The sequence below is a fragment of the Mixophyes fleayi genome, chromosome 7 (assembly GCF_038048845.1).
Source record: "Mixophyes fleayi isolate aMixFle1 chromosome 7, aMixFle1.hap1, whole genome shotgun sequence".
NCBI classification, from domain to species: Eukaryota; Metazoa; Chordata; class Amphibia; order Anura; family Limnodynastidae; genus Mixophyes; species Mixophyes fleayi.
The window spans coordinates 129,863,555-129,888,496 of NC_134408.1; the positions used below are offsets into that span (position 1 = coordinate 129,863,555).

General features: G+C 39.3%; 1 protein-coding gene across 4 annotated transcripts in view; it reads left to right on the forward strand.

Annotated features, from left to right (window-relative positions):
* The window catches only part of COBLL1 (cordon-bleu WH2 repeat protein like 1), a 113,145-nt gene extending 95,667 nt beyond the window's left edge, over positions 1-17,478 (forward strand). For 3 of the 4 annotated variants that reach the window (XM_075180737.1, XM_075180736.1, XM_075180738.1), the window contains exons 11-15: positions 2,921-3,167; positions 4,490-4,554; positions 9,858-11,722; positions 14,657-14,812; positions 16,539-17,478. In XM_075180737.1, coding sequence (XP_075036838.1) covers positions 2,921-3,167; positions 4,490-4,554; positions 9,858-11,722; positions 14,657-14,812; positions 16,539-16,625 — 2,420 coding nt within the window. In that variant the 3' untranslated portion in view covers positions 16,626-17,478. The remainder of the gene's footprint in view (positions 1-2,920; positions 3,168-4,489; positions 4,555-9,857; positions 11,723-14,656; positions 14,813-16,538) is intronic. The other variant, XM_075180739.1, reaches the window with a different exon arrangement.
* The last annotated feature ends 7,464 nt before the right edge of the window (positions 17,479-24,942 follow it).

Consider the following 24,942-nt stretch of genomic DNA (forward strand, 5'->3'; position numbering starts at 1 on the left):
GTGCTCTTTTTGTCTACAGCGAGATTCTACGGATGAGGGGGATGTTGAAATCTTCCCATTTTTGCTATACAAAAGGCAGGATTTGATAGGAAAATGTTCATAACTCCTAGTGACTTCCCTTATGGAAATAATAATGGGTTTCCAATATAAAATACTTGGCATTTGTGGCTCATTACTTCCTGCTGCCCATGAACTTTACTATATTATATTGTGGCAGCACTCATAGGCAAACCGAGGGGGGGGGGGGGGTTCCTAGTGCCTGGAAACCCTCCTCCAAGCCTGGGGCACTGTATAATTGAGGTGGCTGGACCCTGCCCCCATTTTACACAGCTCTGCTTGAAAAGGGAGAGCTGCATGTATCTAATGGTAGTCCACGCAGCATTGCCCATGTATATTATGGGGATAGGAAGAGTTGGAGAGCTGCCAAGCACTGTCTAAAATTATAGCTACGCCCCCATGCATGCTGGTCACTCCCACTGGTGGCGTGGTGTGGAAACCCCCCTCTACAAATCCTGCGTTTGCCCCTGGCACTGTATACTAAATGCATTTAGGAACTATAGTTGGTCCAAGCTAAGAAACCTCATTCATGTATAAACCTTTAGATAGTTACGTGACTATACATGTATATAGAGTAAGTAAGGATAGATTGATTTTATGATCCCCTGGGAGAATTTTTTGCAGACATGTTTTTTGTTTTTTTTCCCAGTTTTTATTATTCTTCAGTCTGATTCTGTGAGGTTAATGCTATAGAAAATATGGGCAGTTTTATTCCTTACATACACCACACTAATGCTTTGATCAAAGACTTGCAAACTAACCTATGTTTACATAAATTGGTCGTGATGTTTTGCGAGTCGTTTTAAAACTCCAGAAGAGATAAGGATACATAATATTCTTGTAAAGTTAAATCCACTGGTTAAAATCTACTGCAGCAGTAAGTTCCTTGTTAGATTATACAATCCTATAGCTACACCTGCTGGAAAGTAGCTGAACTGCAGCCACTGCTCTATTAGATTCAATTTGTACAGTGTTTTCGGATGATTATTAACACTGGTTGCTGAAATATATCCACTAATAATTTGGAATAATGCATGCTTACTCTAATGCTTTATCTGCCCTTCTACATATATGTATTACTTACTATTATGTGTGTATGTTGAAATAGATTTAAACTCAACACTGCAAGTAAACAAAATTCAATGAGACGAATGAAACCGGCTTCATGAAGCGGTTTTAGGAATAAGCAGGTTATTTTCACAGTACTACATGTCTACATGCCCTCCCCCTTTTGCTTTGCTAACCGTTATTCTTCACTGCGTGATGCACTGCACTACTTTCCCAGCAGTCCGCATTTCTCTTCCGGTGTCACAAAGGGTCACATTTATTGACGTGCAATTTTGCGTTGTGTATTTTTTCACTTTATGGCAAAACTAGTTTGAAATTCCACCTTTTGTAGCATATTTTTGCTGTTCAATAAAACACCATAATCACAATTTTTCCTTGACTGTGAAAAGTAAATTTTTAATAGTTTTTAGATAGCTGTATTATATGTGGGTGGTGCAAATAGCAGATGATGGTCACCAGCAATAGCGAACTGTTTGTGATTGGATGTTTGCCAATGCTCCGCTGATGCCGATAGGTGTTCATTGCTGATAGATCTTCATTGCATGCGAATATATTATGCATTTGTGTGAGTTCTTAAGCATTTTTATTCATGTACGGGAGACGGGGAGTTTCTCCCCAATTAGAGACGATTTTGATGTTTTATTGATTCCTTATAGGAAATGCATATTATGCAAACCAAACAAATGGTTATAAAAATGGGTTTAGGTATAAGCAATGTTAGCCTGGCACATATGCTACTAATGCAGACCAGACAGGTGCAATTGCTTTTTTAGTGAATGCAAATTGGGGCACTATGGCAACCAACTCTGCATCTGCCTCTGTGTGTCTAACTTGCTGTGAGGGAGAAGTGCTAACCACTGAGCCACTGTGCTGCCCAATTGCTGTAGCTGGCTGGTCATGTAGTATATAAAGGGGTTAGGAGCAGCAATTGGTCACATTCTTTTTGGTTAGAACAGAAATAAATTTTTTTAATAAATGTGACGGTAGGTGCTTTCCTAGTATGAATTGTACACAACCTAATAGGCATTTGTTGTGGTTGGCAGCAGACTGGATGGTATAGTATATGTATTATATTAAATCTCTGCTTGTCTCAATTGACTTTGAATTTTCAAAATATCATATAGCGATACTCCACATGTCAAGTATCTCCTAAAATATTTTCTTTAAAAATGAAATGTAACCCCCCATGTACTTTACAATGTACGTTTTTCTGTTTTTTTTCATGTGCTATGTAACTAAAAAGAAAAAACTTTAATAAAACCATTATTGTAACAAAAATAAAAATGAAATGTAACGGGAGAGTTTGAGTTTTGATGATTTACAGGCTTTAAAGAGTTTAAAATCTACCACCCACTGTCATGTTGTTTACTGTATATATTTTTCTTAAAGTATAATTTCACCCAAAATTGAAAATTCAGTTTTCATTTTCTGTTTTCATTTTTTCACCATTTATACCAATCTTATTTTCCTGGAGTCCAGAATTTCACCAGATTTGGTGAGTGGCCAACGGCTGCTGCGGGATGCTCTCCTTGCTCCTGCCTGTAAGAAGGTGTCCTACACAGGCAATGTGTTGTCTACCAACAACACACTATTGGTGGGAGTGAGGAGAGCATTGCCGGATCGTCCCAAACATCTGTGGGCCTGTAGGAATGGGTGGAACACCGCACCTGGGGTAATTCAGATATTTGATTGATGTTGAACTATCTACCAAAAAGTTTCAGCATTGGGTGGAGATATCCTTTAATATCAATACAGTATGTTTCTGTTCTCACTGTGATTTCTGTTTTGATTGCAGTTGTTGTAATATCTGAACCAGAGCTGCAGGAGATTGAGGAGAAGGAGGAGATGAGCTTTAGCCTCAAGGCAGAAGACAATTCAACTTCCAAAGAAGAAGAAGTGAATGGTTCGATCAATGAAGAAACCAGTTTATCTTCTGCCAAAGAACTTTCAGATGCAGAAATTGTGATTTCTGAAACACACAATTCTTTTGAGCTTTCTGATGCAGAAAATACCTTTAATATTTCAGAAGATGAAATAATTACGTAAGTACCATGTAATCTATATTTTTCTGTTTTATAATCTCTCTAATTTTCCTATTATTTGTTTTGGTGGGTTCTGTGGACACATACGGCACTGCTATACTGAAAAATGCAACACTGGTTTTGTTTTTTTACACAGTAAGGCTTTCTTGGTAGTGTTTTACATGCTAACATGCCGATATTCATTAAGAGTACTAAAATGGACAAAACGCACAGGGCCTGAATCATTAAGGAAAGCAAGGCAAAAAAAGGAGTAAATTTGATCATGGACAAACCATGTTACAATGCAAGGGGTGCAAATTAGTTTACTATTTTGCATGTATAAAAAATACTGGCTGTTTTTTCATGTAGCACACAAATAATTGATAGCTTTATTTTAAACTGAAATTTAAAGTTGATCTAGGATATTCCCTACCCCAACTATAAATCTGTCCCCACATTTTAAATTACCCCCACCCCCACTCCAATGCAAAAGAGTTTTTAAATATGTCCACTGTTCACTCTATCTCCCCTCTACTTCAGTTTGTCAGGTTAGGAGGGATGTATGTGTCTCTCTCATAGCAGACACAGAGTGGAAGACAGGAAAACAGACTTGCTCTGCAATAATGCACTGTGTGGATTGGTGGGCTCAGACACGTTCAGGTGTGGATTGGTGGGCTCAGACACGTTCAGGTGTGGATTGGTGGGCTCAGACACGTTCAGGTGTGGATTGGTGGGCTCAGACACGTTCAGGTGTGGTTTGGTGGGCTCAGACACGTTCAGGTGTGGATTGGTGGGCTCAGACACGTTCAGGTGTGGATTGGTGGGCTCAGACACGTTCAGGTGTGGATTGGTGGGCTCAGACACGTTCAGGTGTGGATTGGTGGGCTCAGACACGTTCAGGTGTGGATTGGTGGGCTCTAGACACGTTCAGGACTGTTGAAGTCACAGCAGTTAAAGTACCTGCAGCCTCAGTCTTATTCACAGGACATTGAGGTGTTTTGAACTGATTCTATAGTTATAAAACTGCTCTACCGATCACCCCATGCTGATAATGCATTTAGCACCGAGGCTAAAGCCTGAAGTCCCATGTGCAGGAAAGAAGCATGCTCTTAATAATTAAAGATTAGCCCTGCAGACATTATAAATGCATAGGAAAACTAAAGCATATATGTGACTCAAATAGTTTGAGTAAACATAATGACAGTTAAGTTATTCTTTAAAGATGGTTGCACATGTCCTAAAAAGTTATTCAGTTTCTGTTCTTTTTCTACTTAAAAACATATATATATATGTTCCATGCATTTTGAAGCCACAGCGTAGATTTCAATAACTATGTCTTGCAGGTCAAATCCGTGCACAGAGGAAGAAACTGTGACTGCAAGTACAACACTGGAATACGACAAAGGTGGTGAGTACAGTATGCACCGTAGACTTCATGGTAGATGCTTAAATCCAATTATAAATTACATTTTTTAAGAGATCACCAGTGGTTCTTGTATCTGTTCGCAAGTGCCCCCAATTAGCAACTTTGGAATTTTTTCCCTATCACTGCGCATCTTCTATTGATGGGAAGTCTGTATAACACACACTGTTGGGTAGGAGTGATGACCCCTGCGTAGAGGATAAGCACATTGACAGTATATTATTATTATTATTTATTTATAAGGCGCCACAAGGTTTCCGCAGCGTACAAACAATGGACAGTACAGGGAATAACAGTACAGAACAATAAACGAGTAATACCAAGACTTCAGAGGCTCCAGGCAAAGCAGATGTAATGGAGTAGGAGCAGAAGAGAAGGTATAGAGACAGGAGGGAGAAGGGCCCTGCTCATAAGAGCTTACATCTTAAAGGGAGGGGAAACAGACAGCCGGCACAAAGGGAGTCAGAGAGGGGGGAGCAAGCGCACCCCTCTACAGAGGAAGAACAAGGGGATGGGAGCGAGTATGGAGAGAGGGTTAGGTGGAAGGCTGGTAGGCTTTAAGGAAGAGATGAGTTTTGAGCGCCCGTTTGAAAGAGCACAAGTTAGGAGACAAACGGATGGAGCGAGGGAGGTCATTCCAGTGCAGGGGGGCAGCTCGGGAGAAGTCTTGAATTCTGGAGTGGGATGAGGTGATCAGAGTGGACGAGAGGCGACGGTCATTGGCCGAACGCAGGGACCCGGTGGGAGTGTGGATGGAGAGAAGGTTGGAGATATAGGGGGCAGTAGAGTGGGACAGAGCCTTGTAGGTGAGGGTAAGAAGTTTGAAAAGGATTCGGTAGGGGAACCAGTGTAGGGCACGGCAGCAAGGGGGAGGCAGAAGAGGAGCGTCGAGAATATTAAATATTCTCGACTTATATATATTTATATTATATATATAATATATTCACACTAACCTTCCCCCTTCACTTGTTATTTAGCTATGTGTGGCTGCACTTCCCTGCAGCTTGTTTGGCGGTGAACATATAAATCATTTATCTCTTTGCAGAATATATTGTTAGTTACATTGATGCTTATTAAAGCGTTGGACAGACCTTAAATGCTGCTTGTTCTGTTTGTGTTCCAAAGTGTCCGTAAGTACTGACAATACATTTACCATAAACAATGATCTCTGTTCACTGTTATTCATGGTACTTCAGCACTAGGTGAATACAGCTGGACTCGGCTAACGGACAACCGCAAGGGGAAACCCACTTGTACATGCCCCGAGGCAAAGGGTGGACAAAGTAATGTAGAATTCAGGATCTAGTTAAATCTAGGAATCAGCAATATTTTTGTAGGAGCCGAGAAAGGTGTGATTCCATTGACAGTAATAGATATGACGGCCAACTGTTAGACACCAGTGGTCATTTTTTAGACACATTCAATATCTTGCTCCTGGTATTTATCCAGGCCTGCCCTTAGTTAGATCAATTGCCACATTTATGCTATATGAGCTGCTATATCGCAGGCAGTATCTTGAAAATGTCACAGTATCGCAGCATTTGTGGCTCCATGTATGTCCGCAGTGTCTATAAAGAGCTTTCATAAACCATGGGATCATTATATGGCATGTTGGGGAATGTTATCAAAAAATGAACGTAATCCGATTGTGTGCAGTTATCTACCAGCCACAGAAACCGCTCCAGTATTGCCAGAGATGTTCCAGCTGTTTGGCCCAAGCATTTAGTGGCAGGATATCGTCCAATTTGGCCACCAGTCATTCTGTTCATGGCATGTGTGGCAAACTTTACAAACCACATAAAATAATTGTGCTTTATAGGCAGGGCCGTAACTAGGGCTGTGCGACAGGGGCGACCGCCCAGGGCGCAACACTGAAGGGGGGCGCAATTTAGGAATATTTTAGGTTAATTTGGTTAAAATTGAGGGCTAGGGGGGCGGCATTTGTCTTTCTCGCCCAGGGCACTAGAATTTTAAGTTACGGTTCTGTTTATAGGGAACCCCTTCACCACCATGGGCTTTCACAGGAATGTTTAATGGGGTTAATTTATGATGCATTCAAAAGGTTGAAAACTTGTAGCTAAAAGATAATTGTCATATTTTTAAGACTGAGCATTTTCATTGCAGGTGGTAGCCTGGTAGGTGGACCTCACTGTTGCTCACATACAGTCCCTAACCTAAGGATATCAGAGCTCACATTTTAGGTTTAGACTTCGTTGAGGCCTCAGTGTCTCATGAACAATCAGATTTCTGCATTATGTGACTCCTTCCAAGGAGCGGAGGCTCAGGATAATTCTCTCTAGGACATTGCATCTGCAACATTTGAAGCTTCTTTTTATTTCAGAGTTTCCAGCCAGGCTAAGAAATGAAAACACTTTTTTATATAAATGTTTTCATTGTTGCATGTTAGAATTACTTTAAGTATATTCTGCAAAATTGGATTTTTTTTTGTTTTTAATGTTCACTGTTGTTGGGTATAGAGCCACCTGATCATCTCACTGTTCACAGCAGCACAAAGCATTTCAGAAGATGAGTGTGCTGATCATGTGTGAGGCAGTCCAATCATTCTGTTAGTGAGGATAGGGCTGCATGTGACTGAGCAGTGCCACGATGTGAGATGGGGAATGGATGTACGCAGAACGCCACAGACTGAGAGTTAGATTATTGGATGGAGCAGGGTCCCCAATAGCACAGACGAGTGATGTGAGGTTTCTTTTAAACTGATGCAAAAATGCTGGGGTGTCAACACATTTTACATCCCTCTTGTTTAATTACTGTACTTCCCCTTCAGTCCAGTAATGTTGTGCTAGCAACATTCAGACATAAAATGCAGGGATAATACAAAAATCTGTTATTAAGTTGACATTTTTGACGCGCGTTATGTAAATGTTCCGAGATGTATTTTCCGCGTGTGCCGTATAATATGCACGGCTACAAAACTCTGTCTGTCACCTCTGTAGCGACAAACAGAACATTTGTTTCTTGTAACAAATATCAACTTTTGTTTTCTTTTTTCACTTTAAATTTGTCTGGAATAACTGTTCCCCGGAGCTGCAGTTTATAAATATAATCTGTTTGGATAACTTAAAGAGAGACTATATTATTATTAGTTTTTAATATGCTGTGGATTTGAGCATGTAATTGTATTTACGGAATGTGCAAACACATGGCGTAGTTCACTTTACATATACGAATACTTATCCCAAACATGCCCTATCCCAGCTCGCTGTCACAGGATGGAGATTTCTGATGCAGCCGGATTTGTGCTTGCAGAATGGAGCTGAAACTGCAGCCCAGGAAGCTGTCTGAACTTCAGGCAGGAAATCAAACATTTTATAACATGCATAGAGGGAGCCAATGGGAGAGAGGTGGTTTAGGCTAATTGTCTGACCTTCTGTCCTGCCAGACAACAACTGTACTCCAGCAGAGTAACATATTGTAGGAAGCAGGTGCTGCTCCCAAAGCCACCCCTAAGTGGGTCCAGACTGATTACCTCTATAAATATCACCTATTGAAATAAAATACAACCCACTGTAAATCATATATTGCAAACATACCACCCTGCACACACACAAATTGCAAACCAATTATTGCAATGAAATACCGCCCCATTGCAAACTACGTTGCAGAGAAATACCCCCAGCTGTTGCCACGTTTTACACACAAACCCCCATTTGCCATTTAAATGTTGTACAGATTTTCCCCTTACTGCCAGCCACCAGTTGACTGATCTGCCCCCCCCTCCCCCCCCCCCCCTTCAAAGTGCAAGCAACAGATTGCAGAAACCTTTCCTGAATGCCATACATTGAATAGAGGCCCCACTCATCTTCCAGCCAGACTCTTCTATCCCAGGAACTTACAAGTCCTCTTCTGAATCTCTTGGCACCTCCATTCCATTCTCTCTGTCCCGGGGTCATTCGACGAGCATACATGGGTCCTGATAATCCCAGAAGTAGTGTCGAGGTACTTGGGAGGAATTGCTGCTGTAAGGAGTCCTATAGGCCTTTGAGCACTTAGCACTCATTAGTCCTTATGACTGCAGAATGGTGCAGAGATTACAGAGTTGATGATAGGTGAGGCCGTCTCCTCTGCTGCCAGCAGGCAGCTGCCGGTGTGCGGACCTGTGGTTGAGGTGGCAGAGGAGAAGGTGGTGAATTTGGTTCGATTTTGGAAAACTCAATCAAACCCTTTGAAAAATGGCTAGATTCAGCCACAGGACTTGGTACGTCACTAAAGTAAACACATAATATGGCCAATAGCCCACACTTATGTACATGGCATGAAATGCTTGACATACTTTAGCTATACAGGAATTTTCCTTCAACAGAGATATCATCTAGGAGGCAAGTTATAGCCCCTACAAAGAACACATTCTTCCCAAGACAACATGTCTTAAGTCAGGCCTCGCTGCACTAAAACATGCACACCTATATACATTCACACCAGCCAACAGTTGGGTCTCTCTTGATGTTAACAGTAGTAAGAGTAAATTGCCAATTTTTGGTGAGTGTCTGATGTTATGCATCTCTTTGTAATATAACTAGTTCACTATTAAAAAAGATACAACCATTCTCATGAAGTGTAGAGCAAACTGCACATGTAAAGATATATATAGCTTCACTACAGAACAAATTCATATATACATATAGTGCAAAGACGGTTTGGAGACGATTACGTATGAATATTGTGTTTTCCTATAAATGAGGACTAAATTCAAATTACAGATTGCTTTACATAAAAGATGTGCTTTCTAAATGCTTTTTTCATTTGCCTTCATAACATTCTGAACAGAACACACACAGAAGAGCTCCAAGGCAAAGTGCTGCAGGCATGGGTATTCCTATGCCAATACACAGCTGTCATTCACAAACCCAGGAATGCTAAATGGAGAATGGACAAAACAATTGAAGACAATGTTGTTAGCAGTATTTTGCTCTTAACAAATAGAGAAATGATAATGCACACCTGCCAGCTTACAGTAAAGGAACAGACTCCCATCAACATTCAAAATGGTCCTATGCACACCAGACTTTTAGAGAGGCAATATAGAAACTTTATTACATATAAGTCAACTCTTCTAGACTGTCATAAGATTTCTGCATTGCCTTTGTATTGACTGTATATTTTTCTTTTGACGATTTTTTTAAAAAATATACATTATTAGATCTAATTTATTTATGAACCTCTTAATAAGCCCATTGCACTGTCGCACTAATGTGCCCCTTTAAACAATTCTAAAAACTCTTGCATGTTATACATTTTACCAACCTATTTTTTTTCCTCCCCACAAGGTAAAAGTGAAATAGGATCTTTAACTACAACCATGGAATTAGAGAACCATCAAATATTTGAAAGTAAAGCAATCGTTACAGAACAGGCTTCACAAACCCAATCATTGGAGCAGCACAATGAAACGACAAATCTTGGTTTTCAAACGAATAGCCACATTGCTGAGGCTGAAACCGAAGCGAATTTGACACAGGCTATGACAGAAAAGGGAAAAACGCAGGATTCAGCAGTTCAAACTGTTAATTTTGACAGCGATTTGAAGATAACTGCAGAAGAGGAGTTTGTAAATTCTCAGGGCAATTCTTGTTCGACATCTGTGAGCTACACTGATAATGTCCAGTCTGAACTTAACAGTCACAGAAGTCGGCAGCCACAAGTCAAGGAGTATACGGTGATTGTAACGGGAATAGAAGAAAATAAAAAGGAACATGTCAACAGTCTCAGGGAAAATGTGCCAACCCAGACTGTTCAGGAGAACACTGTTGAGAGTTCACAATCAAAAACATTCCAGTTGTATAGACAACATTCCGAACCCAAGCCCAAGCCTTCCAATGAACTCACAAGAGACTATCTTCCCAAGATTGGAATGACTACTTACAAAATTGTACCGCAGAGATCGTTTGACGTAGAAAGATACGTGGAGCCGGAAAGTTCTCAGGATGTATATTCATCTGTGAATGAACATGAGATAAATCATACTGTTACAAATAGCAATTTTACATCGTCTTTTGATCCAATTATTGAAAGATTTGATCCAATTATTGAAAGATTTGATCCAATTATTGAAAGATTTGATCCAATTATTGAAAGAAGTGATCTTTCAACAGCAATGAAAAATGGGAATCACTCGCCACAGGGTACAAGTGTTAACCCACTAAGTACGGTTTCCAAAACTGTCGCTGACCCAAGTCGAAAAGTCCATTTTGCATTAGCAAGAAGTATATCGTCTGCGCCCGTCTTAAAAACTGATAGTACAACTGTTCCGGAGATCAAAACAAAACAAAGTCCTACAAGCCCAGTAAAAGGTCCAAGTTCTTTCTACTTACAGATGCAGAGGAGAGCTTCGGGCATGTACGTGACCTCTGCTATTGCCAAGTCAAAATCTTCCACTAATGCCACAAACAGTACTGTTAAACTTAAGAATCTAGGTAATGAGGCTTCACAGATAACTATTAAAACACTTCCTTCTAGATTCAATGTGCTAAATTTGTCTTCTAACTTGGAGGAAAGTAAACAGGAGGACACATCAATGTTAGCAGAAAGACATACTGAGGTCAAAAATGGTGAAATGCTCTTGGAAGTTGGAAACAACATTAGTAGCTCACGGTCTCATGTTGAACGAGAGTCTACACAAAGCAAAGTGCCAATTGAGGTTTCTCCTTATAACGTTTCTGTACAACACCATAAGCATGTGTCATTTGAAGAGACAAAGCAAAATGTTGACTTTGTGCCATCTCTGGAAGGAAAACATTCTGAACCAACAAAGGTGTTACCTGACGTCCCCTCTGCTGAGAAAACGTCTCAGGTTGTCCATCATGAATACCAACAAGAAGCCGTTTCTACAACAACTAGCAAAACAACGCGACCTGTGAGCTCTCCGACTGGTCAGTCCGCTCCATTAAGCCTGCAAAAGTTGAGAGCTTTTGCCACCCCAAGACCATTTCTAAGTACAAATCCTAATCCTTTTGCTTCTGCTGTCACATCAGCAGTTAAACGGTCTCAGTCATTCAGTTCTGGTTCCTCGCCTGTCAAACAGACATTACACGTGGATGCTCCCATTGGATGGTCTCCTGTTACTTCTCCAAGCGAGTCCAAGAACGATTATCCACCCTTCGCAGTAAATTCACAGGAGCAGACCGAAAGTCAGGTAATAGCTACTGGATTGTTAAAAATGTGACCGTTTTTTTTTTTACACTCAAAAACAATGGTAAATCTTATCAAATGTTGCATTTTGACAATTAATATTATTTATTTACAAGCACCTCCAAAGGGTTTGCAGCCCCGGACAATGGAGGAGAGCAAATAAGATCAAGGAACACAAAGAACAAACAGCATGACTAGGACATACATAGTACAAAGCATATGTTTGATATGGTTGCAGTAAAACAAGTTGCATAGTGGACTGTTGGGGTGGTGGAGGTTCGGGTGTGGGGTGGGTATACCAGGTGAATAGAATAGTGAAGGCAGGAAAACATTGGACAGAGGGCTCGTGAGAGCTTACAATGTATCAATATATTTTTATAGCTAAAGTGCAGATTTATGTACTGTATAGAAATTGTAACATTTTGAATCAATATTTTCCTTGATGCAGGCTTTTATGCATATGCTTGTTTATGCAAGTGATTGACTTTTGAATTTTGAAGTCTATATTAGAAAATTTAAATAGCACTCTCCTCCATTTACATGTGGTTCAAGTTCATGTATGTTTTCCCATTATAAATAACATTCAATATTATAAATAGTACATTTTTTAGGGGGGGGTTCGTTTTGTAACATTAAAATACCTCAAGAGATTTAACAAGATTCAGCAGAATGACAGCCACTGCAGGGGTGTATGGAGGTGAGAGGGAAGGGGTAAATGCCCGTCTATCCCCCCAAACTTTGCAACGTGGCCCACAGATGCCATGTTCTGTCCCTGCAAGGCAGCATTTCTGTTTCCAATGCACATTCCAGCTCAACATTTTCAATACAGTAGAGAATCTCAGGCGTTATCTTACAGAGTATTATTTTGCTAAAAAGTGCTTAGAATGAACTTATAGAGAAAGAAACATGGAATGCAGCACCAATGGTGAATAAGGAGGGTTGACTAGGGCTATAGTATGCAGAAAAGTCCATGTAAGATTGGAAATGGCACCGAGCTGCAATGTTTTTTTGTCTTGTGAACTTTGAATCAGTTGCACCTTCTCTTTACCCTACATGTTTTAGATTTCTGACACTCAGTTTGAGGACTTCAGTTAAATTCGCGGGGCCCTCCCTATCAATGCATTGATATGCTCAGTGATTTTAAAAGCAACAGTAATGGATTTAAATATGCTGCTTTCCTGGGAACTAACCAGTAACATGGGCAGACTTAACATGGTTTTTTCGAGTCTTTATATGCCATCACCTTTGTACATTTTTATTTAATCTAAAATTGATTTGGGCCAGAAACATTTGTTATACGTTTGTTATTATGTATTTTGTATTTTGATCACAGTCCAGGTTCTGTACAATGTTAGGGATACAACAGATGTGCAGATTTTTATTATCTGTAAAACCAATTATGCCAATGTTACCAATTATAGCGCCTACTCGAATTCTCACAAAATTGCATCACTTATGATCAGCAATGTCTTACTTTGTGTTATTATTGTAGGGGGAAAGAACATGCATTTAGTGACATTTCAGCTGTAAATACGTAGCACACAAATTTAAATCCCCCTCGGGTGCCTTTTTTTTTTTTTTTTTAAAGGTGCATTTGACTGAGCACCATCTTCAGTATTCATCACAACTTGTTTATTAGCCAATCAAATCATTGGAATATTTACAGCCAAGCCAAACTGATAATCAGAAACAGCATCAGGAGATGATGTGTGAAGCAGTGACCTGAAGCTCTGGGAGTTCATACGTCCAACTTGTTGTTGTTCTTCCTCTCCCATTCATCCACATGGCAGTGAGCAGATACAGACTACCTAGAGAATTGGAATGTTCACAACACAGAGTAATAATGTGCAGCTTCTGTCAAAGTGATACAGGTAGATCGTAGTGTCAAGTGCACCATTATATGGAACAATATCTTGTTTTCATTTTTCATGACATCCTTTATTTCCCTTTCTGAAAACCCTGTGTACTTCAGTAGTAAAACATTCAGTCCCTCAGAAATCAAAGATATTTCTATTCAACTTGGTCGAATTAAAGGGCAAAACACCCATTCTGATCCACTAGCGGACTAGCATGTCCCCTGCCGGCAAACTTGCCATCCATCCACTACTAGAATAGAAGATAGTTCGGTCACTCAGAAGGTTCTCATCCCTGCTAATGTCTCAGCTCTCATGCTGTGAGCATGGAGAAGTTCAAATATAAACCGCACGGGCCAGGGTTTGGAAGTTGATTGGTTAAGTTGTGGCAAGTATACCCGAGCCACAAGATTCCACGTGTTCTACTACTTATAATTGTTGTTTGTCTCTCGTCATATAATAAATTAATCTTTACTGGACCCAAAATAGGTTGCCTAACTCTGCTACATACATGTGGTAATAATATACGGTTTTTAACGAAGTGTGTTTATCTTGTATGTGCAGTTAAAACGAATGATTATTGTTTTTAAAGGATAACTCCCATTAAAAATAAACTTTCTCTCTCCCTCCTAGGCTTTGCCATTTGTTGTAATTATTATAGAAAGAACCGTGCCCCCCCATTCTTACCTGTCTATCTGTTAGCACTAGTTGCGTTGTGTGTGTTGACACACTATAGTATATTAGAGTACGGCCAGGCAGCACCTTGGTGAACGTTTCGTCCAGATCAATGATATCATTTTTCGGCAGAGGAGAGCGAGAAGTCCTGCACTCTCCCCTGGTATTTTGCATCCCGGCCAGCGCTAAATTGGGTACATAGGGAAGGATGGGGGCACAGTTAACTTTATAAAAATTACAAATTGTTAAGATTGTGGGAGTGGTAGAAAATTTGTATTTAAGGTAACTTTCGATATTGTTATAGCTTTGCCAATTAACAGGATAGCACGAATACGTGGCTTTTAATAAAATGTGCTATTAATCTGTTTAACCCTCAGAATGTTGTTACAGAGAGAAATTTTGTCTTGTAGACACTAACCCCTGAACTAAAATACAGAGTGCACAGTCCACCTCCCGTTCCTGAAAAAAAGACCACAGTATCCTTCCCAAGCCCTGACCCAGAACACCTCCGCCAGAATATCATGGCTGCCATTCGCTCGGGGGAGGCGGCTGCCAACCTGAAAAGGGTGAGTGCGTCCTAGAAAGTGGCGACCTGGACACATTTTAGAATCTTCATAGAATTAAAAAAAAAATCAATCAGCCAGACATAGGTCTAATTATGAGTTTTTAAAGCAATTAACAGTAGTGTTCTAGGTACGGAAATTCAACCACATTGCAGCAGTGACGGCAATCATAGAAAATGAGTGTGACCAAAAACAAGGTCAAATTCAACATACGTTTTTGACAATATGTACTTGGAGAGCAATTGGTTTCAGCAAGAGCCCTGTTCCATACTTAGTTTTCTAAACAACATTTCTCTTCTTAGAGCCATCACAATCCGGACATTTTTACTTGTAAATCAATTCCCTGCACCTTGTCTGCAGTTAGCTGTAATCTCCCATCGAAATCACAGGGACATATGACCAATTAGGCTCCATAAAGCTGTCACAGACTTGATAAATATCCCCCACTGTTTTTTTTTTTTTTATACCTTAGATTAAAAATAGTTGACTTTGGTCTGGCGTTGCCTTCCACTAATGTCAAGCCCAATGTTCTGCAGGTCTTGTGAGCAGAGAAGTATTTAAATGTCACACATAATCCTCAGTGCTTTTTAATTAAATGTGAACTTTACATTACCTATGCTTTGATGGAATTTGACTTTTCCCGTTTCTGAACCATTTTCTTTCTGCTTGTTTACGAACGCGACGCACTGAGCAGGTGCAGGGTTTGTGTAGTGTGTGTCATGGACTCATGTCTCTGTCTCCTGGCGTGAGTGTTTCTTGTGTAACTATATAACCAACCTGGTAATTTTTAAAACCCTAAATTTTACTGAAGTTCACGTTACAATTTGAATTAGTGACCAGATATGGCAAATGATTTGAAAATACTAAATTTGTATTTTTTTTCAAATATTTTAATTTTTTCTCATGTCATTTAAGATTAACTTGTCACTATTGTTACATTCTAGCCCAGGCGTTATCCTGTTGCAAATTTAAAATATATCTGGAGATATTTATGAAAGCAGATTTGCAAAATGATATTTCCAACAGCAATCAATCATTTTTTTCTAGAGCACTGTAGAGAATTAAATTAAGCGCCAGACTGGTTGCTACAGGTTATAGGACTTTTTTTTTTTTTTTTTTTGCAACTATTAACCAGTGTTTTCAATTTCCCCCATAATATGCTCTTTTTTTGGGGGGGGGGGGGGTAATTTAGAAATATTTCAGGCTGTTTATACAAAGTTAACATCTGAAATTATAACCAGTACTTCTATTTTATCAGAAGTTTGTTTTGAGCATGCAAATTCAATATAGAAGTATATTGTAAAGAAATCCGATGATGTCTACATCCATATTACCTTGCTGTCTATTTCAGTAATATGGCCAGAGGCATTTCCTATCTAGCACAATCAACACTGTCTAAAACTCTACACTCCATGTGTACCTTAAAATAGCAGAGTGAAAGTGCAGGCTTAGGAGCTACTGAAAATTACAAAATTAAAGTTGCCTTAGGCTGTTCAAGTTACCACTAGGAGGACTCCTTAGCCCTTTGTGTTAATAACCTTCCTGTAGATATATGGGGCAATTTTAATTCTTCTATTTATTGAATCTCATTGGGATCATCTTGACAGAAGCACATTTTTTTAGTTTTGCAAAGATTTCATATGCTCTGCTACAATATTGCTATTTGTCTGCAAATAAGTTAACAAAACTGTATTATTATTTTTTTTATCTTATTCTTTTTTACTTCCAGATCACTATCCGCTCAAACACTATTTCTATTAATGGAAAATCTAAAATCAGTCATCCAGTGTTCTCGGAATCACTACCAGAAGTCTAGAAATTGTGCCAAAATAATTCGGCCTTTTCATAATTACATCAAGCTGCATCTACCAAGTTAATGGTTATACTGTATAAGTGTTGTGAGTTAAATTAAAATATCTATTAATATATTAAAATAATATGGAATATCACAGTTTTCTTTCATAGGAAAGTTTCAGAAAAAAATATTTTTTTTTTTTATTTTTTTTTTTTGTAATTAACTTAAAGCAGAAATGTCACCTGGTCCTGTAGCGTAAATTCTATATACTGCTGAATAAATAAAAAGCGATATTTTGTATGCAATATAATAACGCTACTGGAATCAGTGACAGGTCTACTTTAAGTATGTGGCCTGCCATTTTCTATAGTTGTAGATGTTTTTGTTCTAATGGCTGATTATTGAAATTTAAATATAATATGAGACTAAGAAATCCTTAGAAAGTTATATTTGCTGTTATTTGTAAATTTAAATGCTGCAACATTTTCTTTTTTTTTTCTCGGAACATGATGTAATAATTCTTTAAACGATTTTGATTACTTAAATTTACTGTATATAACTGCCATTATTGCCTCAATGTTACAAAGATAATTTAAATAAATCTGCTTCAAGCAGCATTCACCTGGATTCTAGAATTCTAATTAAAATGTTGCTATACCTGTTACCGTGACCTTAAATCTACTTTTTATTTTTTTGATATATGTGTATTACAATTTTCTGACAGATGTAAAGAAAAATCATAAGCTTTAATAAATGTTTACTTCTTTTATATTACATTAAAGCCTCTCCGCGTACACAAATTCACACTGTATCCTCCACGTTATAACTGAATTTCTTCCACTGCCAAATAAAAGGTTTTAGTTGTACATATTAATTACAGGTTCGTTCTTTCTGTGCATTAGACATACGTTCGTCCATTATTTACAAAAGGTAAATGTTTTTTACAGTTTATACTGAACAGCTTGCTTAAAATTTGTGTTTTATTATTATTTTTAATTATAATGTCTATTCATTTTATTATTACTATGTTCACATATGCGACTTTCTTGACATGTTTGCTTATGTTAAATATTATTTCTCTACAACACTTATTATGATTCTTCCAACTTTTTTTTTTTTCTTACTCTTTTTTGTTCCTGTTTGGGTTTCTGTTATCTGTAGACAAAAATTCAAAAGTTATATTCATTTCCTGGGTCAGCTGCTAAAATCTAAGGTATTATTCTTGATCCTGTACAGTCCCTCTGGTGGACAACATGTTGCCTGTCCTTAAAAGGACTGGGATGGCAGGAGAGAGGATAGTCCCGTGATGTTCTCCGCACTTTCCTCTCTCCGGTCGACTCAATCTGTTACGGACAAATGTTGACAGCCGACAGCACCGTGGTACCTGCCACAGTGTGCAGATGCCATGAATGGGCTAACGCAAGAAATTGGGAAGCCTGTAGGATAGTCTGAACACCAGACCCCAGATTAATAACCTTTTCAGAATTGGGTCGTCTTGGGATATTCCATACAAAACTGTTTTTTTCAGTTTTGGCTTCAATTATCCTTTGTGTGATTATTAATTGAGGCCTATCTGCATGTTTGATGTGATAGTTGCTTTTAATAAACCGATTTTGCAATAATAAGATGGAAAATAATGATTACATAATAATCCTAGTGACTTGGATAAAGCCATGTTGGAGATTAAGATAAATGTTTGCCTGTATATGGTTGATGAACCTCTGAAATCAGGGATCTAACATCAATATTTTAGTTCAGTGTGCATACACAAGGAGAAAGCACATATTTCCCCCCTCTTTATATTGCTATAATCTTGTCTCATACATGCACTAATTTCTCGGTGCACAGATTTCGTTAGCGAGCATTAATCCTTACGGCAGATTCTGTTTCAGCGCCGTTCACTACATGGTAATTCAGATGAATAAAAAAAACGTAGTTTGAGTGAGATTCTGGATTACCCTATTCCAGTGGTTCCCAAACTTTTGCAGTTCGCGGCACCCTTAGAGTCTACATAATTTTTTCAAGGCACCCCTCCAAAATAATTATCGAGCAGTCCTGTTTTATAAGCAGTTGGGTCAAAAAACGTAATAAGTATTTAGGTCGGCATAGAAATATTTAGCCGTATGCAAAGATGCACAGAAATCCAAGGGAAAATAATAATTTTATATATTTTTTTCAATTATATTTCTAACTCTTTGCCCCTGCATCATCATCCACACTCTCTGTGCCCCCTCTGCATCCTCACTCTGTGCCCCCTCTGCATCCTCACTCTGTGCCCCCTCTGCATCCTCACTCTGTGCCCCCTCTGCATCCTCACTCTGTGCCCCCTTTGCATCCTCACTCTGTGCCCCCTTTGCATCCTCACTCTGTGCCCCCTATGCATCCTTACTCTGTGCCCCCTCTGCATCCTCACTCTGTGCCCCCTCTGCATCCTCACTCTGTGCCCCCTCTGCATCCTCACTCTGTGCCCCCTCTGCATCCTCACTCTGTGCCCCCTCTGCATCCTCGCTCTGCCCCCTCTTTCATTCTTTTGCCCCTCCATTGCAGTTCCCTATCACTATTCCCCTCCGTTTCTTTACTTACCATACTTGACCTTTTTCCTTCTATTTCTTCTATCTTTTCTTCTTTCTTATAACCAATTTGGCGGTGCCAGAGAGGAGGATGCTGTGTCCCGAGCGCCGTCGGATTGGTAAGTTGTTTTTTTTTCTTGATCCCCTGGCCACAGCACCCCTGTGACAGCGCCGTGGCACACACTTTGGGAACCTAGACCCTATTCATAATAAATGTAAACCCGTATTTTGCAAGCAGTACTGTAATGGACAAAATAAAATGCAAGACCAGATTAAGAACAGAACATTTGAATAATTCACAAATACGACTGTTCCTTTAATCTCTGACTCTACTCCTGTTCCAGAAAGAATAAAACCCTCCAGATTTGAAATTTATTTAAGACACATTTATTAATGCTTTTAAATGTGACAAATATGTAGCATATATAGAATAGACTTTGGTTTTACTCTATGCTGTCAGCCCTAATGCACTATTTACTGTGATATAAATGCTGAGCCAAGAGTAAAGAATATACAATACAATGGAAATTACAAGTAAAAATCTGCGATACATATAAAAAGTCTAATGTATAATGGGACTAGGTATTTACTGATGAAAGTCAGTGACTTGTTTGTAGGACAGATTTCACATGAAACATGGCAGCAACCAAGTAACTTCTCATTTTCTTAGTAAACCGCTTTCTTAACATCCACACAAAGGTAACTACAGAACACTAAAATAGCATAATATTAAACGATTAAAAAATATGATTATTATTGTATAATAGGCTTACGATGGGATTCTCTAGTATCTGCTACAATTAAAGTCAAATGAGGATGCAGTCATTAGATTAAAATGATTTCAGGGGCTGTCTTCAATAGAAATACATAGATTAAACACTGACCAGCATATGGAGTGTAGTGGAGATCTCCAGCATAATAATATTTGAAATAAAACAAACTAAGTGGACCATCGCCAGCACCACTGTGTGACTTGTCCAGTTTCTTCAATACGTTGACTGCAGACTAGTTGGGATCCAGCTTCAACAATCCCTGTGATCTGGAAAAATGGTGCAGGACCTCTGCAGTGTTACTAAGCCAGAGGACTGGGGCATTTTCTTTCAATCATTTCTGCCCAAAGTGTTTAAAAATGTATCACATTTATGTAATCTTTGCATGCAAAGAAGTCACAAATACAAGTCTGTGTGTTGGTGGCGCAGTTATGATTATGCAGTATGCTCCAAAGGTGCAAACTGATAAATTTAGCTATGCTGGTTTGAGGATTGTGAACCTTTAACCACAGGTGAGGTGTTTGCAACATATAAGGAGTATTCCTGTCTGCAATAATTCCAGGATAATAAAGCTGCAATCAACTTTTAACGATTGAAATAAAATGTATCCATAAGAATTTAGAGTTAAAAATTACATTTTCCAACGGTGTATATTTTTTTAATGACATTCATTCCACTATGACCAGAACTGGGGTGCTTGTAACCATAAAATACCCCATATTCTGCAAAACCCCTTACAGATCACTCCAGATAGGGAGCAACCAGTAAGAACATTTTATTGAAGGAAATCAGAATGCAGCGTAAAGTATACAAAATACAAGCACACGGAAAGTGGTACATGCTATGAACTTGTTAGATACATTTGTACGTGTGCCCTACTTATGGTTGCCATGTTGGGGCCGGCTGCATAAGTTACATTTATTCCTCATGTACAAATTAGCTATTATATTCTAACTACAATAAAGGCCAAGTTTCATAAAAGAAAAGGGTGCCCTGGAAATCTGTTTCATATAATCCAAGTATAATATTTAAATGTACCACATTCACGGCACACTTGAGCACTAAAAGGTACTGTATGTATTGTAAAAGCAAAGTTGGTTAAACATGGAAATAAAGAATCTGTTTATCATAAATAACATCAGAGAATCACAAACAACCTCTTGGATATAGTAAATATTATTTAACACTTTGCAAGGTTCTCCCTTTTTTGTTGACAAAACATTTCCTTGATTGGATGCACGCATGGATGTGTTATGATAAGGATAATCAACTTTTAATTACCTTATGTTGCAAGCTGGTAGAAATTTAGTTCAACAACAGCTTAAAAGCAACCAAAGCCTTCTCAGAGCTATTACATCTTCTTCATTACCAGAACAGATCTTAAAGTTAAACCAGACAGACATGAGATTTGGGTCAATGCACTATAGAAGAATTATCAATAATTAAGTACAGTGGCTAATTGGTAAAACACAGAAAACTTTGACTGTTTGTTGCTATGTTACTATGCTGGTTTATTGCTACACCTTGTTTTATATTCTCTCAGGAATGCATTTATGTTTATTAAACTGGTATTGCCTTTTTATCTTGTCTCTACTGCTATAATTAGGTCTGGTGTTCTGTAAATATGGGTTTGCTTGGAAAACACATGATACAATGACCTGGGAACATGGGTTTTGTAGCAGATACAGTATCAGCTAATTTGTTTTCAAATATTTTCTTTATTTAGCATTCTGGTCATCAACAGGAAAAAGGGAAACTGTAAAGTGTCATTGGCACTAGATAAAACACATCAATCCAATGAATAGTGACACACAAAAGTCCAATCAAGAATGATGTAAAACACCATAATATTTGTGTTTATATATATATATATATATATATATATATATATATATGGAAAAAGAAAAATGTGGGAGAGGAGCGATGAGTGGGCGATAGAGAGGAGAAGGTGAAGTAGGTGTAAACCAAAGGAGACCAAATTAAAAAAAATGAGAATTGATTGGGAGCATCACAAATGAGTGCGTCAGAGAAAGACGAGCCTCGGGAGGAGGTAAAGTCTCGGGTCGTAAGGTAGAAGCTTTATGAGGAACTAAGCGTTGTTTCACATAGTCCCTAGACCCGGGGTAGGCAACCTGCGGCTCTCCAGGTGTTTGTGAAACTACAAATCCCAGCATGCCTTGCCACCTATCTGCTGGTTATCTACTGGCAAAGGATGCTGGGACTTGTAGTTTCACAACACCTGGATACAGGCCCGGCGCTACCATTAGGCAGCGTTAGGCAGCTGCCTAGGGCGCTGGGTCTTGCGGGGGCGCCACTGAGGCGGCCATCGGGCATTGAGCAGGCATTGAACTCCATGCAGGCAGCAGCCGCTGCTCTAAAGTAACATCTAAAGCTGCCGGCCGCCGCACAGTTGTGTTAGTTTCAGCCGTAATTACAATGTCGGGCTGACATTCACATTTATCGAGAGTCTCAGCAGCACTCCCACAACAAGCCGTTAAGCTCCGCCCCTTCCGCCTGTTAAGCTCCGCCCCCAGATGAGGCAAAGATAAGCTATGGTGGGCTGCAGGATCAAACAGGCGTGGATACTCTTACCTGCTGACATTCACATGGAAGAAGGTAAGGGTCAGGGAGGAGAGAGGGAGTTCTATTAATGTTTTGGGAAAAAGGTCTGGGCTATTAATTTAATAGTAGGGTGATGCTGCTCAAAACAAAATATAGTTACATGTTATAAAACAAGTTTTGCATTTCTGCAGTATTTAATGCCTTAGTGAGTGTTTCTGACATTTTATTTAAGTACTTACTGTATGCAATTATACATTACATTGCTATTTAATGATAAAAACAATGATAAATTAGGTATTATGTTTTTCCACATAGCACGGGGTTAATCATTTAATGGTGGGTGGGAACTATTAATTTGTGGATAGGGGCTATTTATTTGGGGGTATTTAATATAAAAGTGTTGTCATGGTGGTGCCTATTTAATGTGGGACTATAAATTTATAGTACTGGGATGATTTGGGGGCTATTAATTGAATGGGAGCAGGCAGAGTTTGTAGAGAAAAAGGGCTATTTATTAAATGTGAATACTACTTATTAAAGGTCGGGACTTTTGGGATGCAAGTAGGTCAATTTATTAAATGTGAAAACTATTAATTTAATGTTGGAGATCATAGGAGGGAAATAAGTTTATTATTAAATGGAAATTATATTAATTTAATGTCAGAGCTGTTTGGAGAAATATGTCTATTTATTAAATGGGAATTATATTAATTTAAGGTCTGGGCTGCTTGCAGGGAGGGAGTCCTAATTATTAAACTTGGGTGCTCTTGATTTGGGGGAGGAAGGCCCAGAGGGTTCTCTCATTGCTAAATGTTCCATAATTTATGTACCTATCCTTTATTCCAAACAGGGCATCAACATGCCAGGATCCAGACAAGCAGCATTTGAGTTTAAGCCACCAGCAGCTGCAGGTAAGGAAAGCTTCAAGAACAGGTAGGAGAAAGCAGGACAGTCTGCCAACAGTCCTGAATATGATGGGGCAGTCCTGATTTTGGGTTTGCTTGTTTTGCTCAGTCAGGACTTTGTCCCCGTTGCAAGGACAATTGTGAGGTATGTCCTACTTCACACTGCTCTGCTAGTGAAGGGTAAACTACGTGCACCTAATAGTTGTGTACGCAGCATTGCCTGTTTATTTGATGAGCATAGGAAGGAGTTGTGGAGCAGCCTAGCACTGTATAAAATTACAGCAACTCCCCTTACGTGATGGTCATGCCCACCCTGGTGGCATGGAGTGGAAACTCCTCTCTACAAATCCTGTGTTTGTTCCTAAACAATTAATGCAGAATTTGTATTCATTTATTTTCAAAAGTCAAGTGTGTGTGTGAGTGGCTGAGAAGATGGTTTTGGGGCGAGCAGGGGCGGTAGGCTGAAGTTTTGCCCAGGGTGCTGTGAAACCTGGCATCGGCCCTGCCTGGATAGCCGCAGGTAGCCTACCCCTGCCCTAGACCATAGTTAGCTGACCTAAGTAGACATGAAGTCTGAGTATTTATCCAAAGCTGACAAGATAATATCATCCATTGCTATGTAAAAGTCTATCCGATGGAATCGTTCAGTAATTGACGGAGGAGATGATGATAACTGCTCTAGCTGCATTATTCAAATGCTTCAGCAAAGTCTATTTATACTTGGAAATAAGGTTGCTAGTGTGGGAAAGCAGCCAAAAACCTGGGTCAAACAGGACCATATCCAACTTTTTCAAAAACTAGAATACCCCCTTCCCCCCCCAAAAAAACAAACCCAAAATGGTATAATAATAATAAATATATTCCCACCAAATATGGTAAAGCTATCCGGGAGCTCTGTTACATCTTCAGCAGGTCGAAGAAGCTGTTGTGAAATTTATGTAAGGAGGGTGGGCATCTGTACCACCTGGATAATCGTTAATATTGCGTTTCCCAACCAAGAGCACCCATGCGTAGCTTGAAATATCTTGGGCCAAGACACTTGCACTGCTGCCGAAGCTAAATCTCTCATTTCAGGACATCACAAATGCAAGGACAAGGAGCTCATCTAAGGGACTTTTTTAAATGCCGGAAATGGTATGTGTGGGGTTATGCAAAGTACAAAGAGTCAATGTGGGAGAGGTCCCAACCAAAAGTCTTAACCCCTACCTCAGACCTAGAAATGCTTTACTTGAAGGTAACCCCAGAACTCTTTTTCCTCCAGAGAATATTTAGCCTGCAATTCCGTGAAAGAGCAGAGTTGCTCATAGACCACCAGTTGCCTGAGCCTACCCACTGAAGGCCACCTTTTGAATGGAGTATACAGGAGAAAAATCTGGATTAAATAGAATGGGATACAATGGGGAGGGGTATGCAGAAACACAGTACATGGTCAAAGTTTTTCCAAACCGCATGCATGGGACCCACAGTGGGATAGGACAGACTAAGTCATTTGCAGAGTCAGGGTAAAATATGTAGAGGGGTGTCTCCCCTA